The sequence below is a fragment of the Phoenix dactylifera genome, chromosome 11 (assembly GCF_051530095.1).
Source record: "Phoenix dactylifera cultivar Ajwa chromosome 11, Ajwa_hap1_PhDact_Kaust_v1.1, whole genome shotgun sequence".
Taxonomy (NCBI): domain Eukaryota; kingdom Viridiplantae; phylum Streptophyta; class Magnoliopsida; order Arecales; family Arecaceae; genus Phoenix; species Phoenix dactylifera.
The window spans coordinates 2574347-2594389 of NC_143200.1; the positions used below are offsets into that span (position 1 = coordinate 2574347).

At 40.0% G+C, this 20043-nt stretch overlaps 2 protein-coding genes across 2 annotated transcripts; one reads left to right on the forward strand and one right to left on the reverse strand.

Annotated features, from left to right (window-relative positions):
* Positions 1-1921: 1921 nt before the first annotated feature.
* Positions 1922-7477, reverse strand: LOC103712472 (fructose-bisphosphate aldolase 1, cytoplasmic). The gene is made up of 2 exons (XM_008799005.4): positions 7140-7477; positions 1922-3271 (listed from the first exon to the last, which is right to left on the reverse strand). The coding sequence occupies exons 1-2, from the start codon at positions 7165-7167 to the stop codon at positions 2223-2225; spliced, it is 1077 nt and encodes a 358-aa protein (XP_008797227.3). The 5' UTR covers positions 7168-7477; the 3' UTR covers positions 1922-2222.
* A 6926-nt stretch (positions 7478-14403) lies between these two features.
* Positions 14404-19711, forward strand: LOC103712481 (GDSL-like Lipase/Acylhydrolase superfamily protein). Its single transcript, XM_008799012.4, has 2 exons — positions 14404-17535; positions 19067-19711. Exons 1-2 carry the CDS (start codon positions 16858-16860, stop codon positions 19568-19570), a joined length of 1182 nt encoding a protein of 393 aa, XP_008797234.3. The 5' UTR covers positions 14404-16857; the 3' UTR covers positions 19571-19711.
* The last annotated feature ends 332 nt before the right edge of the window (positions 19712-20043 follow it).

Sequence of the window (20043 nt, forward strand, 5' to 3'; positions counted from 1 at the left end):
ATAGATCCCTAGGACTTAGAAGGCCGATTAGGTTAAATATTTCTGGTTCTGGTTATGCAAGTCCTTGTTGCCAACAAAAAGGCTGAAGTATCCTGAAGGGAAAGGGATTACCACTTCATATTGATGAAATAAGAAGCTAAAATGCAGCCGTCGACATTTGGCTTCCATCCCCTGCTGTTTAGAGACCAAACCTGGAATAATTCAGTTCAGGGCGTTATTCCTGTTATATGTGCCCTTATTACAAGATAATGGCTAAAAAATGGGCATTATTTGAAAGCCTTGTATATATATATATATATATATATGTATGTATGTTGCCACTGGGAATTAGCTCAACCAAGATGCCGAGCTGACTAGATTGTTGGAGTGCTCGGCTTGTCTACCATCCAAGTCGGAAAGGTCGACTAAGGGTCGAAGTGCACCTCTACGATAGCGGTCCGATGGCTATCACGCTCGGGTGGGAATTGCTTTGGCATTGCATATCTCCAAGGTGGCGATGGATAACGGAGGCCTTATTCTGACTGTTGCTCTTATGCTGGATTCAATCTGAAATAACAAAGATAAGAAAATCCTTCCATTAGAGCGTGTTTGGTGGGAGATTTTCTGATGCCTAAGTCAAACATGACTCTCAAACAATAGAGAGAGGCCCGAGAGAGCAATAGAGTGGTAGCCTAGAGGAGTCAAAAGAGAACTTACTTGGATAGCCTTTGAGAATGCAATATATATAAGCGAGGATTGAAGCCCGTTGTCGAGCAATTCGGGTGCATATGCTGATTGTTATGGCTGCAGCTCACATTTTTTGCCCATGAATTATGCCCGTGCTTCCCAGCCTTGCAGATAGTTCACGATCATAACCGAGCTGTCACCAATTAGGGAAGGAGAGTTTGAGATGCGAAGAACTCTCCGCGCACATTCTTGGTTGGCCACATGGTTAGCCTGTGGGGCGAGCCATTATTGGTTGGTTTGCCATATCAACTGTAATCAGTTCCAAAATGTATTCACACATAATATAACAGAAGTCCTCCAAAACTCTTACAATGCGTAACAGCCATTTCTTTAAAAACTTGGGCGAATGTAGAGGGAGCTAAACAGAGAGTGCAGTAAACATACAAGGCCACGATAGGAAGGTCTAACGAGAAACTAAAGATGCGGAAATGTTGAAAAGAATCCGATGTCTTGTGCTTGCTTAGTTTCCTCTGCCTTCGTAGAACTGAACAGACCTGCAACACGAGCAATTTGAGATCGTGCATTAATTTACACTCTCAATATGCTTGCAACTTAAAGACAGTGCAAGAACATGGCTGAACCAACCTTACTCGAGACTGGTTTCTGTCACCTAGTTACTAGGACTTGTGGATCAAGAGAAATGAAGCCATGTTCAAGAACATAAACACCAAGGCTTTCAAGACGATGTCTAAAATGGTGCTCCTTACCTTGTTTGATTTAACAATATAGGTATCCGTTAGCAATCAGCACAGATAATTCCCACAACATCGCTTCATTTTTGAGAGCTTGAGAGATAATGCAGCAAATAGGCCTCAGTTGTATGTATTTTAGAGATATCTTAAGGCAGCAATAATAGTAGCTTGTTTTCTTGCTGATGATGTGTCCGAGGACGGTCTTCGTTCGTTGACGACTCATATTTAATGCCAATGTTGCTCGAGGAAACATCAACCTTAAAGCTGAGAACAAAGCATATTCCTGAATAGTAAAAGACCAATATTGAAGAAAAGGTCAACCAGGAGGTCAAATGCAGAACCCAAGACCTTACAACATTTGTGATTTTGATACCAAGGAGCCCTGCTTATATCAGTCACCAAATAGAATCCCCCTCAAATAAAGGGCAAGAAAAAGCAAGCCGCAACGGCTGTGGTGGCATACCAAGAAATAATACTACCATCAAGAAAGAAAGAAAGCAAAGTAGGAAAACAGCACAAAGAACATTATAAGCATCCATCAAGCAAACCGTCCAATGTCAAATTCTAATCAGAAGAAACCAATTAAGTCAGAAAAGACAATAACAAAACCAATATGAGGACCATTGAGGTATGACAAACCCCTGAGACAGTACACTGAAGGCAGCAAATGGCTTCAGAACTTATTAAAAACATCTAAAGCATCAGAGGGGAAAGATAACCCGAGTCCCAGGAAAATATAGTCTCATCTCCCTCTCAAAACTCGTCAACAAAAAAACGATAGGTCGTTCCAGTAAAAGAGCAAGCTTAATACTTGTAGTCCTTCACATGGAGACTCTCAGAGACAACTGCGCCGCCAGCAGCATCTCCCTTGTATTTCCCGAGTGTTGCCTCTGAGTTCGCCTTGCACCTTGACAGAAAAGCAGCCCTCGCCTTCTCAACATTCTGCTCCTTCCCAGCCCAAGCCTTGAGCGTGCTTTGCTGCAGAGCACGGCCAAATGAGAATGAAAGCGACCAAGGCTTCTTCCCCTCCAGCTTGTTCATGGCATTCAGGTTCAAGGTCGCTTCCTCCTCGCTCTGGCCGCCTGAGAGGAAGACAATAGCAGGCACAGCAGCTGGGACTGTCCTTTGGAGAGCCCGCACAGTGTGCTCAGCCACCACCTCAGGTGCCACCTTTGCTGAATCTGATCCTGGGGTTACCATGTTTGGCTTCAGGAGAGTCCCTTCCAGGAGAACATGGTGGTCGTTAAGTGCCTTGTAGCAAGCAGCAAGCACCCTCTCCGTGACATCGGCACAACGGTTGATGTCGTGTGGCCCATCAACAAGGATCTCAGGCTCTACAATTGGTACCAGACCGTTCTCCTGGCAGATAATAGCATAGCGGGCCAACCCATCAGCATTTAGATCAATTGCTAGCTGAGATGGCTCAGTTGGACCAATCTTGAGGACGGCACGCCACTTGGCAAAGCGCGCCCCTGCCTCATAGTACTTCTGGCAGCGCTTGCCGAGGTCATCATGGCCCTGGGTGGTGGTTTCACCATTAGTGCCAGCAAGTTCGATGGTGCCCTTGTCCACCTTGATACCAGGAAGGACTCCACCCTCATTCAAGACTTCGACAAAAGGCTTCCCATCTTTAGTCTTCTGGTATAGGGTCTCCTCAAAGAGGATGACCCCACTAAGGTATTGGAGAGCACCGGGGGCACAGAAGAGGAGCTCGCGGAGGGCCTGGCGGTTCGCCTCGACATTCTCAACATTGATGCTGGCTAGGCGCTTGCCAATCGTGCCAGTGGACTCATCGGCTGCAAGGATCCCCTTGCCCGGGGTGCCGATGTAGGCAGCATTCTTAATGAGCTCATCTGCAAAAAGATGGAAGTCAGAAGTCTATCCCTAGTACCAACGAAATTCTAGGCTCATAACATACAACAGTATGCTGACAGAAACGTATGATGAAGTAAATCTCAAATCGAGCATAGAGCATTTAGAAAAATTTAGGAAGCAGATGAGAAAGATTGCTGTAACAACATGCAAGATTAAAGAATAAAATACAGAATGTGGCGGACAACAATAAAAATCTTAAAACCAGCCAAGCATTCCAAAAGAGTGAGTCATTCTAACATATGATATACCTGTCCCCCATCCATAATTAGATGACGAGTTAAATCCAAGGCCATTGCACAATAATAATGAAAGGCCAAGCAACCAAAGAGATGGCTTATAGACTCTCTCTTAAGGTTTTCCATATATTCAAATTTAAAAGAAATCCAGACACTATAAACTTGATCTCATCCTACACACTCAAATATTATGGAAAATATCAAGGCAGGCACGTCATATGGCCCTCCCTAGGCAGATATCCTCTAAAATAATGCCTACGCATAAAGAAAGCTTGTTACAAGGGACATGCCAATCTTATAGAGTCTACACTCTCATGAACTGAAAGATGTGTTTTCTTCATCTATGGTCACACAAATCAAATCTGCTTAGGCAGCGTTAACAACAGATAAGCTGCCCAGCTGCCCATAAGGAGGGATGATAACACAAATCATTAGATTCTCAATGTAAATCAATGATAGTGGTTGCATGCGCATGAACCTTGACAAGAGAATTGGTGTTTCTAATATAGACATTAAAACAAATGTTTTCCAGGTGCAACAGGAAACTAATATCGAAAAGACAAATCAAGCAATAATATATGGAGGCCAAGAAATTTGAATGGAGCAAGAAAAACTCATATTGCAGATCTCCCATTGATATTCATCCACGATGCGCAAAACCATTATATTTCAAATGCAAGGTATTTAAATTAAACGAAAAGATATTGCTCCAATTTGTGCACTGACAATATATAGGCTATACCATTGAATTTACTGGCACAATTCAAATATATCTGAACAAAGAAGTATCAAAATAATCAAAATACAAAATATAAATGCTCAAGACGTCACACTAGAGTTCGATTGTCTCGTAAAGTGAAATCAAGGAAAAACACATCTTTAACAAAAACAAGAATCACAGTAACATCATAGACAGTGTTGCAATCTGGAACAAAAACAATAGACAAGTTTTTTTTCCTTTTTTTTGAGGGGAGGGGGGTGGGTTGAAAAACAACATCTAAATAAAGATACAGAAAGACTGATCTCAAACATTGGAAGATACCAAGGTTTTAACTCCAGGGACAGGAGGAGTGGGGTGGGTTGAAAAACACCATCTAAATAAAGATACAGAAAGACTGAGGTCAAACATTGGAAGATACCAAGGTTTGAAATCCTATGGAATGGGGCTGTCCCAATTTGTTCGTGAAATAGGACACGTCACCGTCCCATGCCATCCCAACACTTGAGACGGAATGTCCCAAGATGTGCCAATGGAGGACAATTCTGTCCCAATACTTGAATGATACCCTGTCCCACGGGACATCCCAATAGGATTTGAGACCACGGAAGATACTACCATGCAAGTAAACCGAGGGAAATCTAAATTTGACAAAAAACCCAGAACTTTGAACTAGACATAAAACCAATCAGACAAACACTATGTCAGACCATAGGACAAGAAAAGTTCATAAAATGAATTATATATGTCAACCAATAAATATCAAATCAATCAAATCGTCCAGATCTAACTATCACTTTCTCATTCTATTCCATACAGCTCAAGAAAAAATAAAATACTTCAAAAGCACCTCCCATTTTAAATTTGAATTCACTTGTCCTCTCTTATACAAATAGATAACATACAGTTTCTGTTGCCTCCAGATTAACATGGCCCCATTTGTACAATTAGATATGAAGACAGAGAAGCAATCTAACCAAAACTGAGCATAGCAGAAACATGGTCCAGAATGAGGATCTAAACAAAATCATGGACAAAAAATGCATCGAATCCGATGCAATAATGTTGATGCAACTTGTAGGAAGTCTTGCATGATAGCCACACACAAATGAGACTCTCCAGGAAAATTTACAAGACTGCAATGAAGATGTTACTTGGTTACCCGAATTGGGTCCAGTGCAGGTACAGGGAAGCAGGTCTTTTAAAAGAAAAAAAATTAACAATGGAACAATTAGGTAGCAGATGCAAGGGCAAGTTTCTGAGGAGATTTGGAATCAGTCGTGCACACCATAAAGACTGAGATATTGGTCATCATAGACATGACAAACATATACACGAACATAACCGAAATGCTGCAGATGTGTAGAAGCATAGAAGTATAAATAGGAAACCATTGATTTAGGGAAATTCCATGACAAAGCTGATAATAATCAGGTGCAATGAATGTTTAAAAGATGTCTTGAAAAGAGACTAAAGATGGGACTTGTGCAAAAGGTTCAAGGATAGGCAGCAGGGCCCAAGGGAGGCAAGGACATTGCACAGTAGGATCTGGGGAAAAAACTGCTCGGAATAATGATTTTACTCATCGTAACCAATATGAACAGTAACAAAGAATGCTTCACAAGGCCAACACATATAAATATGACAAAGTTTGTCATGATGGAAACTACTAACAAGCGTCAAGTATGAGAAAAAAATTTGAAATCGAGAAAAATAACAACTATTTGTCCTGATCAGATAGTGTGCTAATCGCATTAAATGATCCAAACTGAAAAGGGCTGCAAAACAAGTAGAATATACATAGTTGAAATTATATTTGTGTCACAAAGAGACCCAAAAGCAATTCCACAACTGAATTGCACAGATCAAAGAGAATATAGTGCATAAAAAAAGATATACTGAAGTAACAGAGAACACAAAACCCTTTTTCTTACTTCGAAAATAGCCAAAATAGGAAAAGATAAATATATGCCCACAGGCAGGTCGGAGAACAACTAATACAAGACAATTAATAAATTCACAACCTTTTAAGGCGAAGAATTGCTAGGATCACTGAATCTAATCAAGTCAAAATTCCAAGTTCATCATGTAAAAGCCCTTCGCATCGAATTAAATAGATATGGCACTTTAACTCAGATGAAAACAACCTTATTAAGATCCAACCTCCCGATCTACGAGCAAGTCCATTATAGAGTACGATTGCAAAAAAATCAAATAGAACATAGCTTAATTACTTTATGCAGCAACAACAATTATAATCCATTAAAAAAGGGAAAAAGAAACATGTGGATCCAGTCAAAAAACCGTGACTTTCGATCTTGTAATAGAAACCAGAAACCAGGACCGTGGCCTAGATGACACCGAGCAGATCCACAATGATTCAAAAATAATAACGAAAATCTGATTCAAAAAATGGATCTTTTTCCTCGTTTTTTTTAAAAAAAATAACATAGGAAACATACGTTCCTTTTTAACGGATCCAAAACAGTTTGAAGAGATCAAACCCTACCACCGCAAGAAACGAGCAGGAAAAAAAGAAGTAAAGAAAACAAATAACGGAAGAAGGAAAAAAAAAATCAGAAGACAACAGATCACATCCAAAAACAAGTAAAAGAGACGCCTTTATCAAATCCACCGCCATACAATCATCGCAGATCCAAACCCCATAAATCAACAGATCACATCCAAAAATAAGTAAAAGGAACTAGACTCAATCAAACAGATCACCCCCCAAAAAAACAAAAACAAAAAAAACAGATCTAACTCCAAGACCTTTCCAGCTCCGATCAAACACTCAAAACCTCCACAAGATCTGCAAACCAAAACCTTTAATACCCAGAGAAACAATACTCGATCAAGGGCAAAAGAGAAAAACAGATCTAGAGATCCTACCGCTATACTTTCCGCAGTAGGCCGACATCTTTGGTTGATATAGAGCAAAGAAAGAAACACGGGAGTCTTCGGCACAGAGGTCTCCAGAATAAGGGTGAGGGCTGGGATTTATAAGCGTAAGCGGATGGAAGAAGTCGGACCGGAATAGAAGGCTGGGTCGGTGGGCGTGGTCACCGTGGGCGCGGCGGTTCGGGGAGAAACTTGTGGGTGCTCTTGGCCCAGCAGCCCGGTTTGGGGACAAACTTTTGGGCAACCTTGGCCTAATAGGTAACTTTCATTACCATGGGCGCTTGGCTTCCCGGGGGAAACCGTTTGCCCCTTGTTTCTAGCTCATGGTCTTTGTTGTCAATTGGGTGGAAGCCTCCATAGTTTTGATCATTTGATGAAGGAGGTGGCAATGCTTAACCGATTTAATCTATTTACTAATTTTGATTATTAACTCCATCAAATTTTTGTCAAATTGAAATCAAATCGCCATTTCACTTTGTAAGTGCATGCGATAAAGCGAATGAATAAAAAGTTTTCTGATTTTATTGCTTGTACCCGTATTATAACTATATGAATTATCCGTTTTAGCAAAAAAAAAAAAAAAAAAACCAACCAGAGTGCCACTTTTGGGTCAATGACAAAGCTTTTTTCTTATTCATGCATCCGAAGATTCATCGGCATTCATGCTGCATGCGCGTGCATCTTATTATATTTGGTTACAATATTATTCTCTCTATATTATTGGAAAACTTTGGTCTAATTGGTTCGAGGTTATACAAAGATATATGTAGCTATCTCCGTGGAAGAATATTGGTATGTTGATGATGATGCTGATCCACGTCGGAAGTTTGGATTTTTGTCTCTGTGGATGCAAGGAAGGTGCAAGATAGTTGTTGGAAGGTCAACAATGGATTCTAAAATTATAGAAAAAGGGTGCCAGAGAAAGATGATGTCTATGTTAGGTGAATGAATATTATGATAAGTAGTGCACTCATTTCAAACAAGCACTAAGTCATCTATTGCTTATATAAGCAGGTCCAGGAGGCATTTTCTGAGGCTTGATCTCTGAATTCAAAAACATAGTGGGGTTATAGACGAGAAGGTGGGATCAGATACAAGTCTTTGTCTTACAGTCAAGGTATCCAAATACTGGGCCATTAGACCTTATTTAGTTAAGGTATCCAAATACTGGGCTGTGTAGTGAGGGCCCAAAAGGCTTGGAATCTAGGACATCTAAGGCTTAATGTAGCCTTATGGTTATCAGTTTTCTAGATGGTGTTATGCCATAAGAATTATTAGACTTTCAAGATATGTATAAAGAAAGATGGTGGTTAACACAAGATTTTAGATTTCATTGAACAGAGATATCCCACTTTTTCTATGGGACAGAATATCTCCTTGTCCCACCCTAACCCGACGGTCGATTTGGTGGAGCATCAATATAGGTGTCTTCGGTTTCTCTTCCCTTTTTCTTTCCTTTATTTTATTATTATTATTTTCTTCTTTTTTTTTCTTTATTTCTTATTTTTCTACTCCCTTCATTCCTTTCTATCTTTTTCTCATATTTTTTTTTCTTTTGATACACCTTGAAACCGATCTAAACTGACAGGACAAACCAACCAATAAAAGCTTGCCATCTAGCCACAGGCTGACCATTTAAGACGTGCCATGTGGCCCACCCAAAAGGCATACAGAGTTCTTTGGATCTTAAACTCTCTTCAAAGATGGCAATGATTCGGCCATATCGCCAAATGTTTCCTAACAAACACTGTATTCTACTACTAAGAAGCGTAGAAGAGATTTACGAAAGAGATGCGTGGTTTGTTGCCTTATCAACTAATGTATAGCCTCCAAACTCTATAGCGATGGGTTCTGGCCCTCGCTTATGTATTGCGTTCCTAAGGGTCTGGAGGTAATCTCTCTTTTGGCTCTCTTACGCTACCTCTCTATGTTTCTTTCTATTTCTTGAGAATTGCATCTGACTTAGGCATCGGAGGTACCCCATGGACATGCTCCGGTGGATGGATTTTCTTATTTTTATTATTTTGGATCGAAGTTAGTATCGAATGTTGCTCGAAGCCGTTCCTTTGCCATCCAACTCCATCAGAGCATGCAGCGATCCTATCTGATTCCTTTGATCCGGATGGCAAATGAGTCAGAAACTCCAGCAACCACCACCAACTCGGCACTTGGGTCGGACTAGTTCCTAGTGGCAACAAATTAGCACTAGAGGAAGGATCCTAATCCCATTTTTGGAAGTCTAAACGATTGAGCGGGTAACATGCAAACATGAAATCAAGGAGAACTCAGGCAGCGACTGTAGCCACCCAGCAAGATGCAGCCATAGAGTTTGACAACTCTTTACAGAGCCCTTAGAGGGCTCCTCTTCAGTAGGAGCCACAGTCTAACTTGTTAGTCACTACTGAGTAGTCATGCAATAGGTTCAAGCACTTACAATAGCCATCCAGAAGTTGCACCAAACTATCGCTAACCCGCAATCATGGCAGATTCGTGCCCTAAGAGATTAGGAGGATTCAGTGCAGTCGAGATGTCTTTCCCATCCTCGGAGTCCAGGATAGACCCTACATAGTCATTGTTCTCACCCATAGAGTATAGGGTGAGGGAGGTGGCGCCAATCCCCGAGTTCACAGTCTTAGGAGGGATCGACGTCGGAACATTCGCTCCATTGCCGTTTGGAGAGGTTCTCCAAAAGGGGGATCGACCTCAACCGTAGGTTACAGTGTCTCGGGGAGATGGATCAATGCCTCGAGGCTTTAAGAGGCTACAGTGCTGAGCTTGAGGACGAAGTTGATTTCACAATTGACCCTCTATTCACACAAAGATCGTGAAGGAACCCCTTTCTCCTTGGTTCAAGATGCCCCACCTGGAGATTTACGATGGAACTACCGATTATTTGGACCACCTGAAAAGTTTTAGCGCCTTTATGATGCTCTAGGGAACCACCAACACGGCGCTTTATTGAGCCTTTTCAGCTACTCACTTAAAGGCAGCTCGATTGTGGTGCACCGGGCTACGATTTAACTCGTTTCATTTCTTTGAATAATTCAGTCAATTATTCGTGGCGCACTTTGTCACTAACCACCAGTAGAGGAAAGGATCGGAGTACCCGTTTGCCATGAAGTAGTAGGATGGAGAGTCCCTTCATGACTATGTCAACCGCTTTAACATAGGGACTTCGGAAGTACGCGACTTGGATCATTTGGTTGCAGTGTCCGCATTGAAGCGTGGGTTGAAGACCTCTCGGTTTCTCTTCTCCCTTGAGAAGAAGTTTCCAAGAAGCCATTTAGAGCTCACTGGAGCTGAAGAAGTTTCCACCTGACCACGGACTGACTATTTAAAGTTTGCCACGTAACCGACCCAAAGAACATGTGGAGAGTCCTCTGTATCTCCAACTCTCCCCTACATCTGGCAACAACTCGGTCCTATCGTTAATTGTTTCCTAACAAATACGATACCAAAGCAAATTCTACCATCGAGAAATGCGAGAGAGATTTACGGGAGAGATATGCAGTTTATTGCCTTATCAACCAGTATGTTGCTCCAAACCACTCGACAACGGATTTTGGCTCTTGCTTATATATTATGTTCTTGGAGGTTCTTCAGGTAAGTTCTCTTTTGACTTTTTTATGTTGCTTATTTGCCTCTCTCAAACCTCCTCTTGTTTCCTGAGGGTTGTGTCTTACTTAGGCATCAGATGGTCCGCCGCTGGATACGCTCCTGTGGGTGAACTTCTCTATATTTTCTATTTCAGGTCGAAGCCAACATTGGAGCACTGCCTAAAACCGTTTCTCCACCATCCAATGCTTACTCGCAGGTGCTTGATATCGGGATCACCATTGATTAAGTATAGTAGTTCACTGGAGCATTACCGTGGAGGCGTGCAGCGATTCTATCCAAATCTATCCTATCCGGATAGCAGACGAGCCGCAATCTCCAACGACCCCCCACCAACTCGGCACTTAGGTCAACTCGGTTCCCAGTGGCAACAACAACTAAAGCCTATATGTCAACATTTAGAAATTATATCCTTATACATAATGATAAATTAATATTCTGCAATTGCTTGGATTGCTAAATATATAATTATATCCTTCTCCAATGATTGCCTATAACAGCATTGCTGTATCATCTCATTTCAGGGAATGTGGAAGTAACATATAAGAAAATCATTTACGACAGTGTATATGATACCAAACTTTAGAAAGTAGTTTTCATTTAACAAGTATTTACAAGATCCAAGCCAGAAATTCTGCTCCTTGGTTGTGGAAGTTAAGGAGAGAAACTTACACCTTGACAAAAACTGCGAAAATAAACAATTATGTCAGCTGGTCTAGCATTCATACCTTTACCATCTGCAAATGATCCAGTCCACTCTGATAGCATACCTGATAGGAGGATCATTACAGGCATCATTACAGACATCAAATTTTTCTGGCATGGTAAAGCATGGTTAAAAGTGTTGCAACCCATGCGGGTAATTTGTATTAACTAACCATTAGACCAGAAAAGCAGGACATCTCATTTGTTGAGATTGTAAAGACCATGGTTAGAAGTATTGCAATGCCACTAGACCTCGAAAGCTTAAGAGGAAAAGGTCAACAATCTATATGATGCAGCTCGACGAGTTGCTATTGATCATTCCCATCTGTCACATAACCTCTCCTAGTATGAGTACACTAAGATGTTCATCAATCATCACTTAGTTTTATATATTACACCTGCAAATTATTTTTAGAGAATAAGCAAGCAGGGCATATCCGCTTAGACTTGGTAAAAAAAAAAAAGAACATAAAAAAATGACCCAGAAAATTATAACTACCTGTCTCCAGAGATTCACATATATGCAGCATAGCAACCAAGTAGACTATTTCCTTGAATTGCTCAAACAATCAAAAGTTACAACCAAATTCATGTTATATGTTGATGCCAAAAAAATGCAACTTATGGTTTGTGTGCTTGAACTAATATAATCTGAGAATTCCAGTTTCTCATTTCAGATGCTTGTTGTAACATTTAAATAGCTATGGATAGCCTTCTTCTCATAACATTTTACATATCTAGCATCTCTCTCTCTTTCTTAAATCCAAAATTCACAACTAGTACAAACTGAAATATCTGGGACTCGATGCTCTTATATCGATGAACATTGACTTAGCAAAAAATATATAGTCCAGGATCTGCCACATAATCATCTTTTACTGTTTTAGCTAACCAATACATGGTGCCAATGCAGTTATGAATATGGCTGGTCCTTTCTCACCAAAGTGCTACCACCTATTAGTTTACCTAATAAATCTCCGGATAGCATGATATAATATTTCAGTTCACTTGTAACCTAAGATTGCACCCAGATAATCTGACTGCCATTTCTAGTTGACAGCATACCTCCCTGATCTTTTAAGTCCTCTGAGCAAATCCAGAAGTTTAATTTACAAGCAAGGCGCTCATCTCGGCTGAGATCTCGGTTTTGCTACTCGCATACACACACACACACACACACACACACACGCATGCGTGCGTGCGTGGAGGAGAAAAAGTATTTTTTAAAGATTCTATATAAATTTCATATATGAAAGCGAGATAGTTTCCTTTCAGATAAAATTCGAGATATTGGCTAATGAGATATATATATTCATATTGTCCAATATTTTTTAATCATTCATTACTTCTTTAAGATTTTCTTAGCTAATTAATATTGAAATCATGCCTTAATATAGTTCTTATTCTCAGACTTATCATATCAGCCGAGATCTGAATATCTTGGTCCAAAAATATCATTTGAGGTTTTGTAAATCTCGGTTCCCTCCAAATTTCTCCATTTACTATATGGGCTGAGATAGTCCAAGATCTTGGTTCATCTCAGTCTTGGCCAACATATCAAGATTTAAAAACTTTTTTCCAAGTTCCTCTGTCCACAGCTATAGGAAACCTTAGCTTCCACATTACCTCATCTAATGACCTTAAAGCAAGCTATCTGACTTCACCTTCTCAGATTATTCCTCCCACTCCAGTCTCCAGTGGATGCAGACCTCCTCTCCTTGCTGCATACATTGTGCCTAGCCCTTCAACATTTCCAAAGTGTACAATTCCCCTTCTTCTCCCACACTTTGCAAGTATACAATTACCTTTCCACATATAATTTTCTGCAAGCAGTTAAATATCTTGAGTAACTTTCCATGCTATACTCCTCTCCAATTTTCTATGATTCCTGTAAACCTTCTCATTCCTGCCTTTCAAACATTACATACAGTAGTGATAATAATATTTCTTGCAGTTCCAGCTCCTTGTTCTCTTCAAACTAACATATTACACTAAATCATGAAAATTGATTCAAGAATATAGCTCTGCTTCGGGGGCAATCAGAGTTCAAGAGCTTGGCCATGGCTGAAGCTTTGAGCTAGTCCCAGCACCTAGCATGATGAAACCGGCTCAAATTTACTTTTACACCTAAATATTGCAGAACTAGTTCTGGCACTCCAGGTGCTAAAAACTACTTCATTTCAGTATAAACTTTACCCCAAATATTAGGAAAAAGGATATGCATCTAAGTTTGGAGTAGTCCTGGCACCTGGCCTGCCAAGATTGGTTCAAATTCCCCCATAAGATTGAGCACACTCACCCCTAATTAAGTTAGATAATGTAGACAAGTTAATGACATCTGTTTACAATTTCTTACACATATCATGCATAAGCCATTGATAAAACTTGAGCCTAGTAGGAAAACAAAGGAGTTTATTAGTTTGCAAATAGTGCTACATAATACATTGTCTTGCTAACCATATGTGTGCTTCAAATAAAATTATTTGTTGCAAAAGCTTTATCAAATTAGCAGTTGCAAGAGTTCTTAAGAGTCTCAAGCACTCTAAACACTTCAAGATTTGGGTGATCATTTATTGCCATCAGGATACTACATGATTAGTTTGTTTCCCAAATGTCTTATTCCATGAGTGTGAGTGGATTGTAATAGTAAAGGGCTTATTTATAATTTGTGGATTGTAATAGTAAAGGGCTTATTTATAATTTCTATGAATGCAATTGTTAGTTCTATAGCTCACCTGTCAGGTAAGAATTCTCATATTTGGCTTTTTGACCTAAAAAGACTTGCCTTCACTCAAAAATCTAAAACTTCTTGGGTGGGTATTTTTCTGTTTCTTTTTTTTTTATATTGCCAATAAACTTGGCCTCTAATGTCCAATAGATGGTGTATCCAACCTTTCAGTTTACTCTTGCACATTTATAGTTTTATATCTTTTTCCTAGTGAAACACTTCCATGACCTAAAAAGAGTGTGATATCTACTCTTATTCAAATATTTTATATTAGATGTATTATTATTTGGGATAGCAGACATAATTTTCTAATACTCTATCCTATCTTATGCAATTAAACTTTCTCTATGGATATCTTCAAATTTCATATACTTCTCTCTCTTTCGACGCACTTTCTCCAAGCTTGAACATGAACAGCAAGAATTCATCTTAATCTCTGCTCCACTAGCTTCGTTCGCTCTGCTCTGAGAAAAAAAGTTCTTTCTTGGCTTTCTAAAGCTTGTAAACTTAAGATATTACTGAGCAGTTATTGACACATTATTTTACCTTGCAAGTAGATTCACCATATGGCGTCTCTTATTGCCTTTTCTAAGTGGAAACCACCACCATAATTGGACCTCGAGCGAACCATCTTAATTAAAACTATGCAGCCATGCCTATCCATAGGAGATTTTAAGTTCAAACCATGGAAGGTGTTTCCAAGAGTATCTGAGAGTTTCTCACTTGAAAATCAAATTGGTTTATAAATCAAAAAATAAAAACAATATGAATTGGTTGGCTGCACCTTCACCATCTGTCTTTGCCCAGGCATTGAAGCCAAAAGAATCAGGACCAACCCAACCCACAGAGCCAAACTTTGGGATCCAATTAAGCTACCCCTCCCTCAATGCCTTTCCCCCTTCAGGGAGCCCACAGAGAGGAAGTGGGAGGACCCCATGAGCATACCTACCTACCCCATGAGCATACCTACCTACCAACACAAGAGCGAGCATAATTAATTTTCACGAAACCTATCAGTAGCACCTAAAATTTCAGCTGAAGCTCTCATCTTTTACACACAATTAACACACTTATCATACTGTCATTGGTTCCATGTTACTACGACACAGAGGAAGGTTTGTCATACCACCCTGCACATACCGTACCAAAAGAAAAATGATCTGAAACACACATTCAAGTTGGTGCAAGCATAGAGATATACTGTACTGAATCGATAAGATATCGATATGGTACTCGGTAGCATGATTGCAGAATTTGACATAGAGGATGCTCAACGATAGATTCTTGTCATAATGTCATTGGATCTGAGGAGTTAACAGCAACATTTAAATGAATGTCATAATTTCTCGCCATCTTCTTCTAGATTCGCCGAAAGAGTTGGTGACATTAAAAACCATCAATGCAACAACCACCATCTCTACCACCTCCTTAAGCGCATTAAAATCTGGTATTTAAACACCGACAACTTTCCCAACTGCACTCACATTCCCAATTTTCAATGCCAGTTCTCCTAACAGAACTTTGATCATATATGCAACCATAGATAGATCAAAAACATTTAATTTGAACCATAAACACCATGAACATTAAGTGGAGTAACCTATGGTGCACCTCTACAAATTGAGAGTCCTTCTAGACTATCTTTTTTTCTTTTCTTTTGGCCCCTTTGGGTAGAAAGAGATGTAGATCACTGGTCCTTTCCTCAATTCTGCTGCATTTGGTTCAGGAATAATAAAAGTGAAAAAGGCAAAAATTTTACCTTTAGAAATAGTTATGCCATGAGTCATGTCAATTTTTAATTGGCTCTGCTTTTGAATTAGCAGAAGGCAATGGCATTTTTTTGTCCATATGAAAAATGAAAAGTAGATATAAAATATATTTTTATGCAAAGAAATAGCTTATAACAGCCTCTCGTTAATTAAAATAGTTATGCCTGCCATAAGCAAGTTTGGCATAACCATTCCTTGGTTATGCCTTCTCTCCGAATATTGTTTGGCATGCATAAGGCTTATTCCAAGCTCAAACCAAACATTTTTTTTTCTTTAGTTGTAATAGAGAGAGAGAGAGAGTCAAATCTAGATTTTCAATACAATTGATAGTAGATTTTCTAAGAAATAGGATGGGTGAAAGTCAAATATAAAATCCGAACGAGGGCAGGATCAAATCAAGATCTCTTATATGGACACACGACACTTTAGCAACTCTATCAATTAGCACCCTCAATTGCTAGGAGACACTACCAACAAGAAAAGCTAAACTCTTGATCCACTCACATCTATTGAGCTGAAGTCAAACAAAAATCTTAGCATTTTTCTCATCATGTGATCCATTATTACCTTGAGTTCAGAAAATGCTCTTTATCGAGCAAAATGGAAGCTAGCTAATAAAAAAAATGTCTACTCCTCAAAATGATATATTGGGAGCTTTATAACATGGACCATCTTAAGAATGCTATACTCCAACTTCCTGAACATTTGCCCTGCTGCACAGTAGCAGGAGCATTAAATGAATTCATTTTAGAAGGAAACATAACCACATGCATGTCATTCAGAAAAAAAGGAGTGGATCTCTCATCCTACACTAACTATATAAACGACCACCACCTACATGGGAACAATGAGATCATAGCAAGAGCACAGAATTACCTGCACTACTAAAACAATGGTCAGTTCCAATTCCCTTCACACCACCACCATCTTCTTCCTCCTAATGAATTTGCTGCTGGCTTCTTTCTCTACCTGTTCTTCTGCTACTGATACTACTGCTACTGCATCCACAACAACCGGCGCTGCAAACCGACACCGTTTCTCCAAAATCTATGCCTTTGGGGACTCCTATACCGACACCGGGAACACCCATTCAACAACCGGTCCATACTCCTACGGCTATGTATCAAGGCCTCCCTATGGCACCACCTACTTCCACCGCTCCACCAACCGCTACTCCGATGGCCGCCTTGTGGTAGACTTCCTTGCCACCGCCCTTTCCCTGCCTTTCCTACCTCCATACCTTGATCGGTCTTCCTCCGACTTCTCCCATGGCGTCAACTTCGCAGTCGCAGGGTCGACGGCAATCGAGCATGAGTTCTTTGCCAGGAACAATATTACCATGGACATCACCCCACAGTCACTGATGACACAATTCATGTGGTTCAAGAAGTACTTAGAAGGGAAAGGGTGTCGAGGGAATGGATCACCCAGGTGTCGAGCAGAAATGGCGAATGCACTGTTCTGGGTTGGCGAGATTGGAGCCAACGACTATGCTTACAGCTTCACATCTTCTCTCTCACCTAATCTCATTCGGGAGCTTGCTGTCAAGAATGTCATCAACTTTCTACAGGTGTTTCTTCTCTTCCCTATACAATTCCTTGAGCATCTCTCTTTTCAATCAGTTATAAGAACAAAGAGATACTAATCTGGGAACTATAATTCAGTCAGTGGATAAGCCAATAGAGGAAGTAAATTACTACATGTCAGAACAGAGACTAAGAACTCTGTAGGAGCCTTTACAAGTCACAGGCACAAAAATGCTATTTCGGTAAATTTGTCTACTGCTTGTTTGTTGATATTTAGGATGGTTCCATCTTCTGTCAAATTAAAGATACTTTTTTTTTATTGGATTATCAACCATAAATTTGGGTTTGATTTCTCTGAAATGGTGTCTTTTCACCTTCACAAGTCAGAGTAGGCAAGAACTAGAAAGAGCAAATCATTAAAGACCAAATAGATTCCTGAAGAGTGTACAGAAAGTGCATACTCCAGTTCCATAGCAGGTTGACCATGCATTCTTAATGAGGCATCATGAGGAGGACAAAAGTGCATCCTAGGAGTTCACCAAGGACAAAGACGACGACTGTGTACTCTTCAACTAAATTTAGAACATAAGTAAAATTTCCCCATCGCTGGTATCGAATGGAAGTCCAGACTGCGATCCCAACTTCAGAAAAAGAACAACCAATACACATCCAAAAATCTGCTATTACCTTGACAGGTTCATTCATATTCAGTCTTCGATACAAAGTAAAAACAATAAAAATAGACTTAAGAGGAGTGATAGCCAACTATAAGGAACTTTCGAACTCCTAAATCTATGGACTAGAGCCTTTACCAGTACCAAACAATGCCCTAAAGCTCAGTTGGCACACATGACCTCTCTCCATGGGAGAGGTCACAGGTTCAAGCATGAGCAGTGGCAAATAGCCACCATATCTCTAAAAAAAATACAAAAGAAAAGACACAAGAAAAAGCATACCCTGAAGCAAGGTCCTACATAACTATGAAAGAAGAGCATCTACCATCTATCAAAAACCTAAGATATGCTGAAAACCCAGAATCAAATTAGTTTCCAAAGAATATAAAGATTGATAAAAATAAGTACTTCAAGGAGAAAGATTCACATTCTTAACTCTGAGGAATAAATTCTGAGATCCAGTCAATACTATGCTGAGAGAGAGGAAATAAAACTCCTTGGAAGTTTCAATGACAAGTCCCAGAATTACATAGTCAATCAAATGAGTACAATTAAACATCCTCAAACCAATAATAATCCAAGGGATGACACTTCAAAATTCAAATAATGCAACTACATCTGCCACCAAGGCCAGATAAACTAAAAGCAGATATTCCTTTTTCTACCAGACAAGTCATTTTATCTTGTAGGGTTCCAACCACATCCAATACAAGCACCACATTTTTAGGCTAATACATAAGCATGACATGGGCATTCAATTCATGAGATCCAGCAGAATTTGTAATCATTCAGTAATAACTGGAACTTTAACTGACTGGAGTCAAAGCAACAGTAACAACTAAAACCAGCTTGACATGCATTTCAACAGCCATTTATGCAAGACTGTTTTCTTGTTTTACAGGCACTGCTTGAAAACGGTGCCAAGCACATCGTTGTTCAGGGACTGCCGCTAACAGGATGCCTGCCACTAGCAATGGTGTTGGCACCAGCTGATGACAGAGACGACATCGGGTGCACTGCAAGTGTAAACAACCAGAGTTACACCCACAACCTGCTTCTCCAAAACAAGTTGCAGGATCTCAGAAGACGATATCCAGATGCCATCATCTCTTATGCTGACTACTTCAGTGCCCATCATGCTGTCATGAAGAGTCCATCCACTCATGGCTTTATAGAGCCCTTTAAGGCTTGTTGTGGTACAGGTGGTGGCCCCTTTAACTTCGACCTCTTTGCCACATGTGGATCGCCAAATGTTTCTAAAGCTTGCTCGAATCCTACCAAGTTTGTGAACTGGGATGGAGTCCACCTAACTGAAGCGATGTACAAGGTTGTTTCGGACATGTTCTTCCACCGTGGCTATTGTAGACCATCATTCGATATATTACTCAGCAATAAGAGTCATTAGAGCTGAAGCACTCACCTTCGATCACTGTTGTACCCTCTAAGCATTAGTAGAAGACTGTACCTGAGTAATATGAGTTCTGTACCTTAAATGATATGAGCTTTGAGTGCATGACATAATAAATTATAGTTTCATTGTATGCAATTACCTATGTCCTAAACCATTTGCAGGTTCTGCCACTTTATTCTCATGTTTACAATTTTCCCTACATGATCAGATCCAGCCATCCATTAAAGACAAAATGAGATATAATTTCCTCAGTTCAATCAAATGGACATGAACAAAAATGTCCTGAATTCATCTCTTACTAGATCAGTCCAAGTTTCATGCCCCTTTCTGCATACCAACCTTTTTCAACCTCCATGTGGAAACAAGCTCTTGAGAGACTTCTTTGGGCTATCTTGCACATATCCCTGCATTTATTTCTACTACAAAATTTATCCTTTCGCTAAGTAAACAACCCTAAACCTATTTCT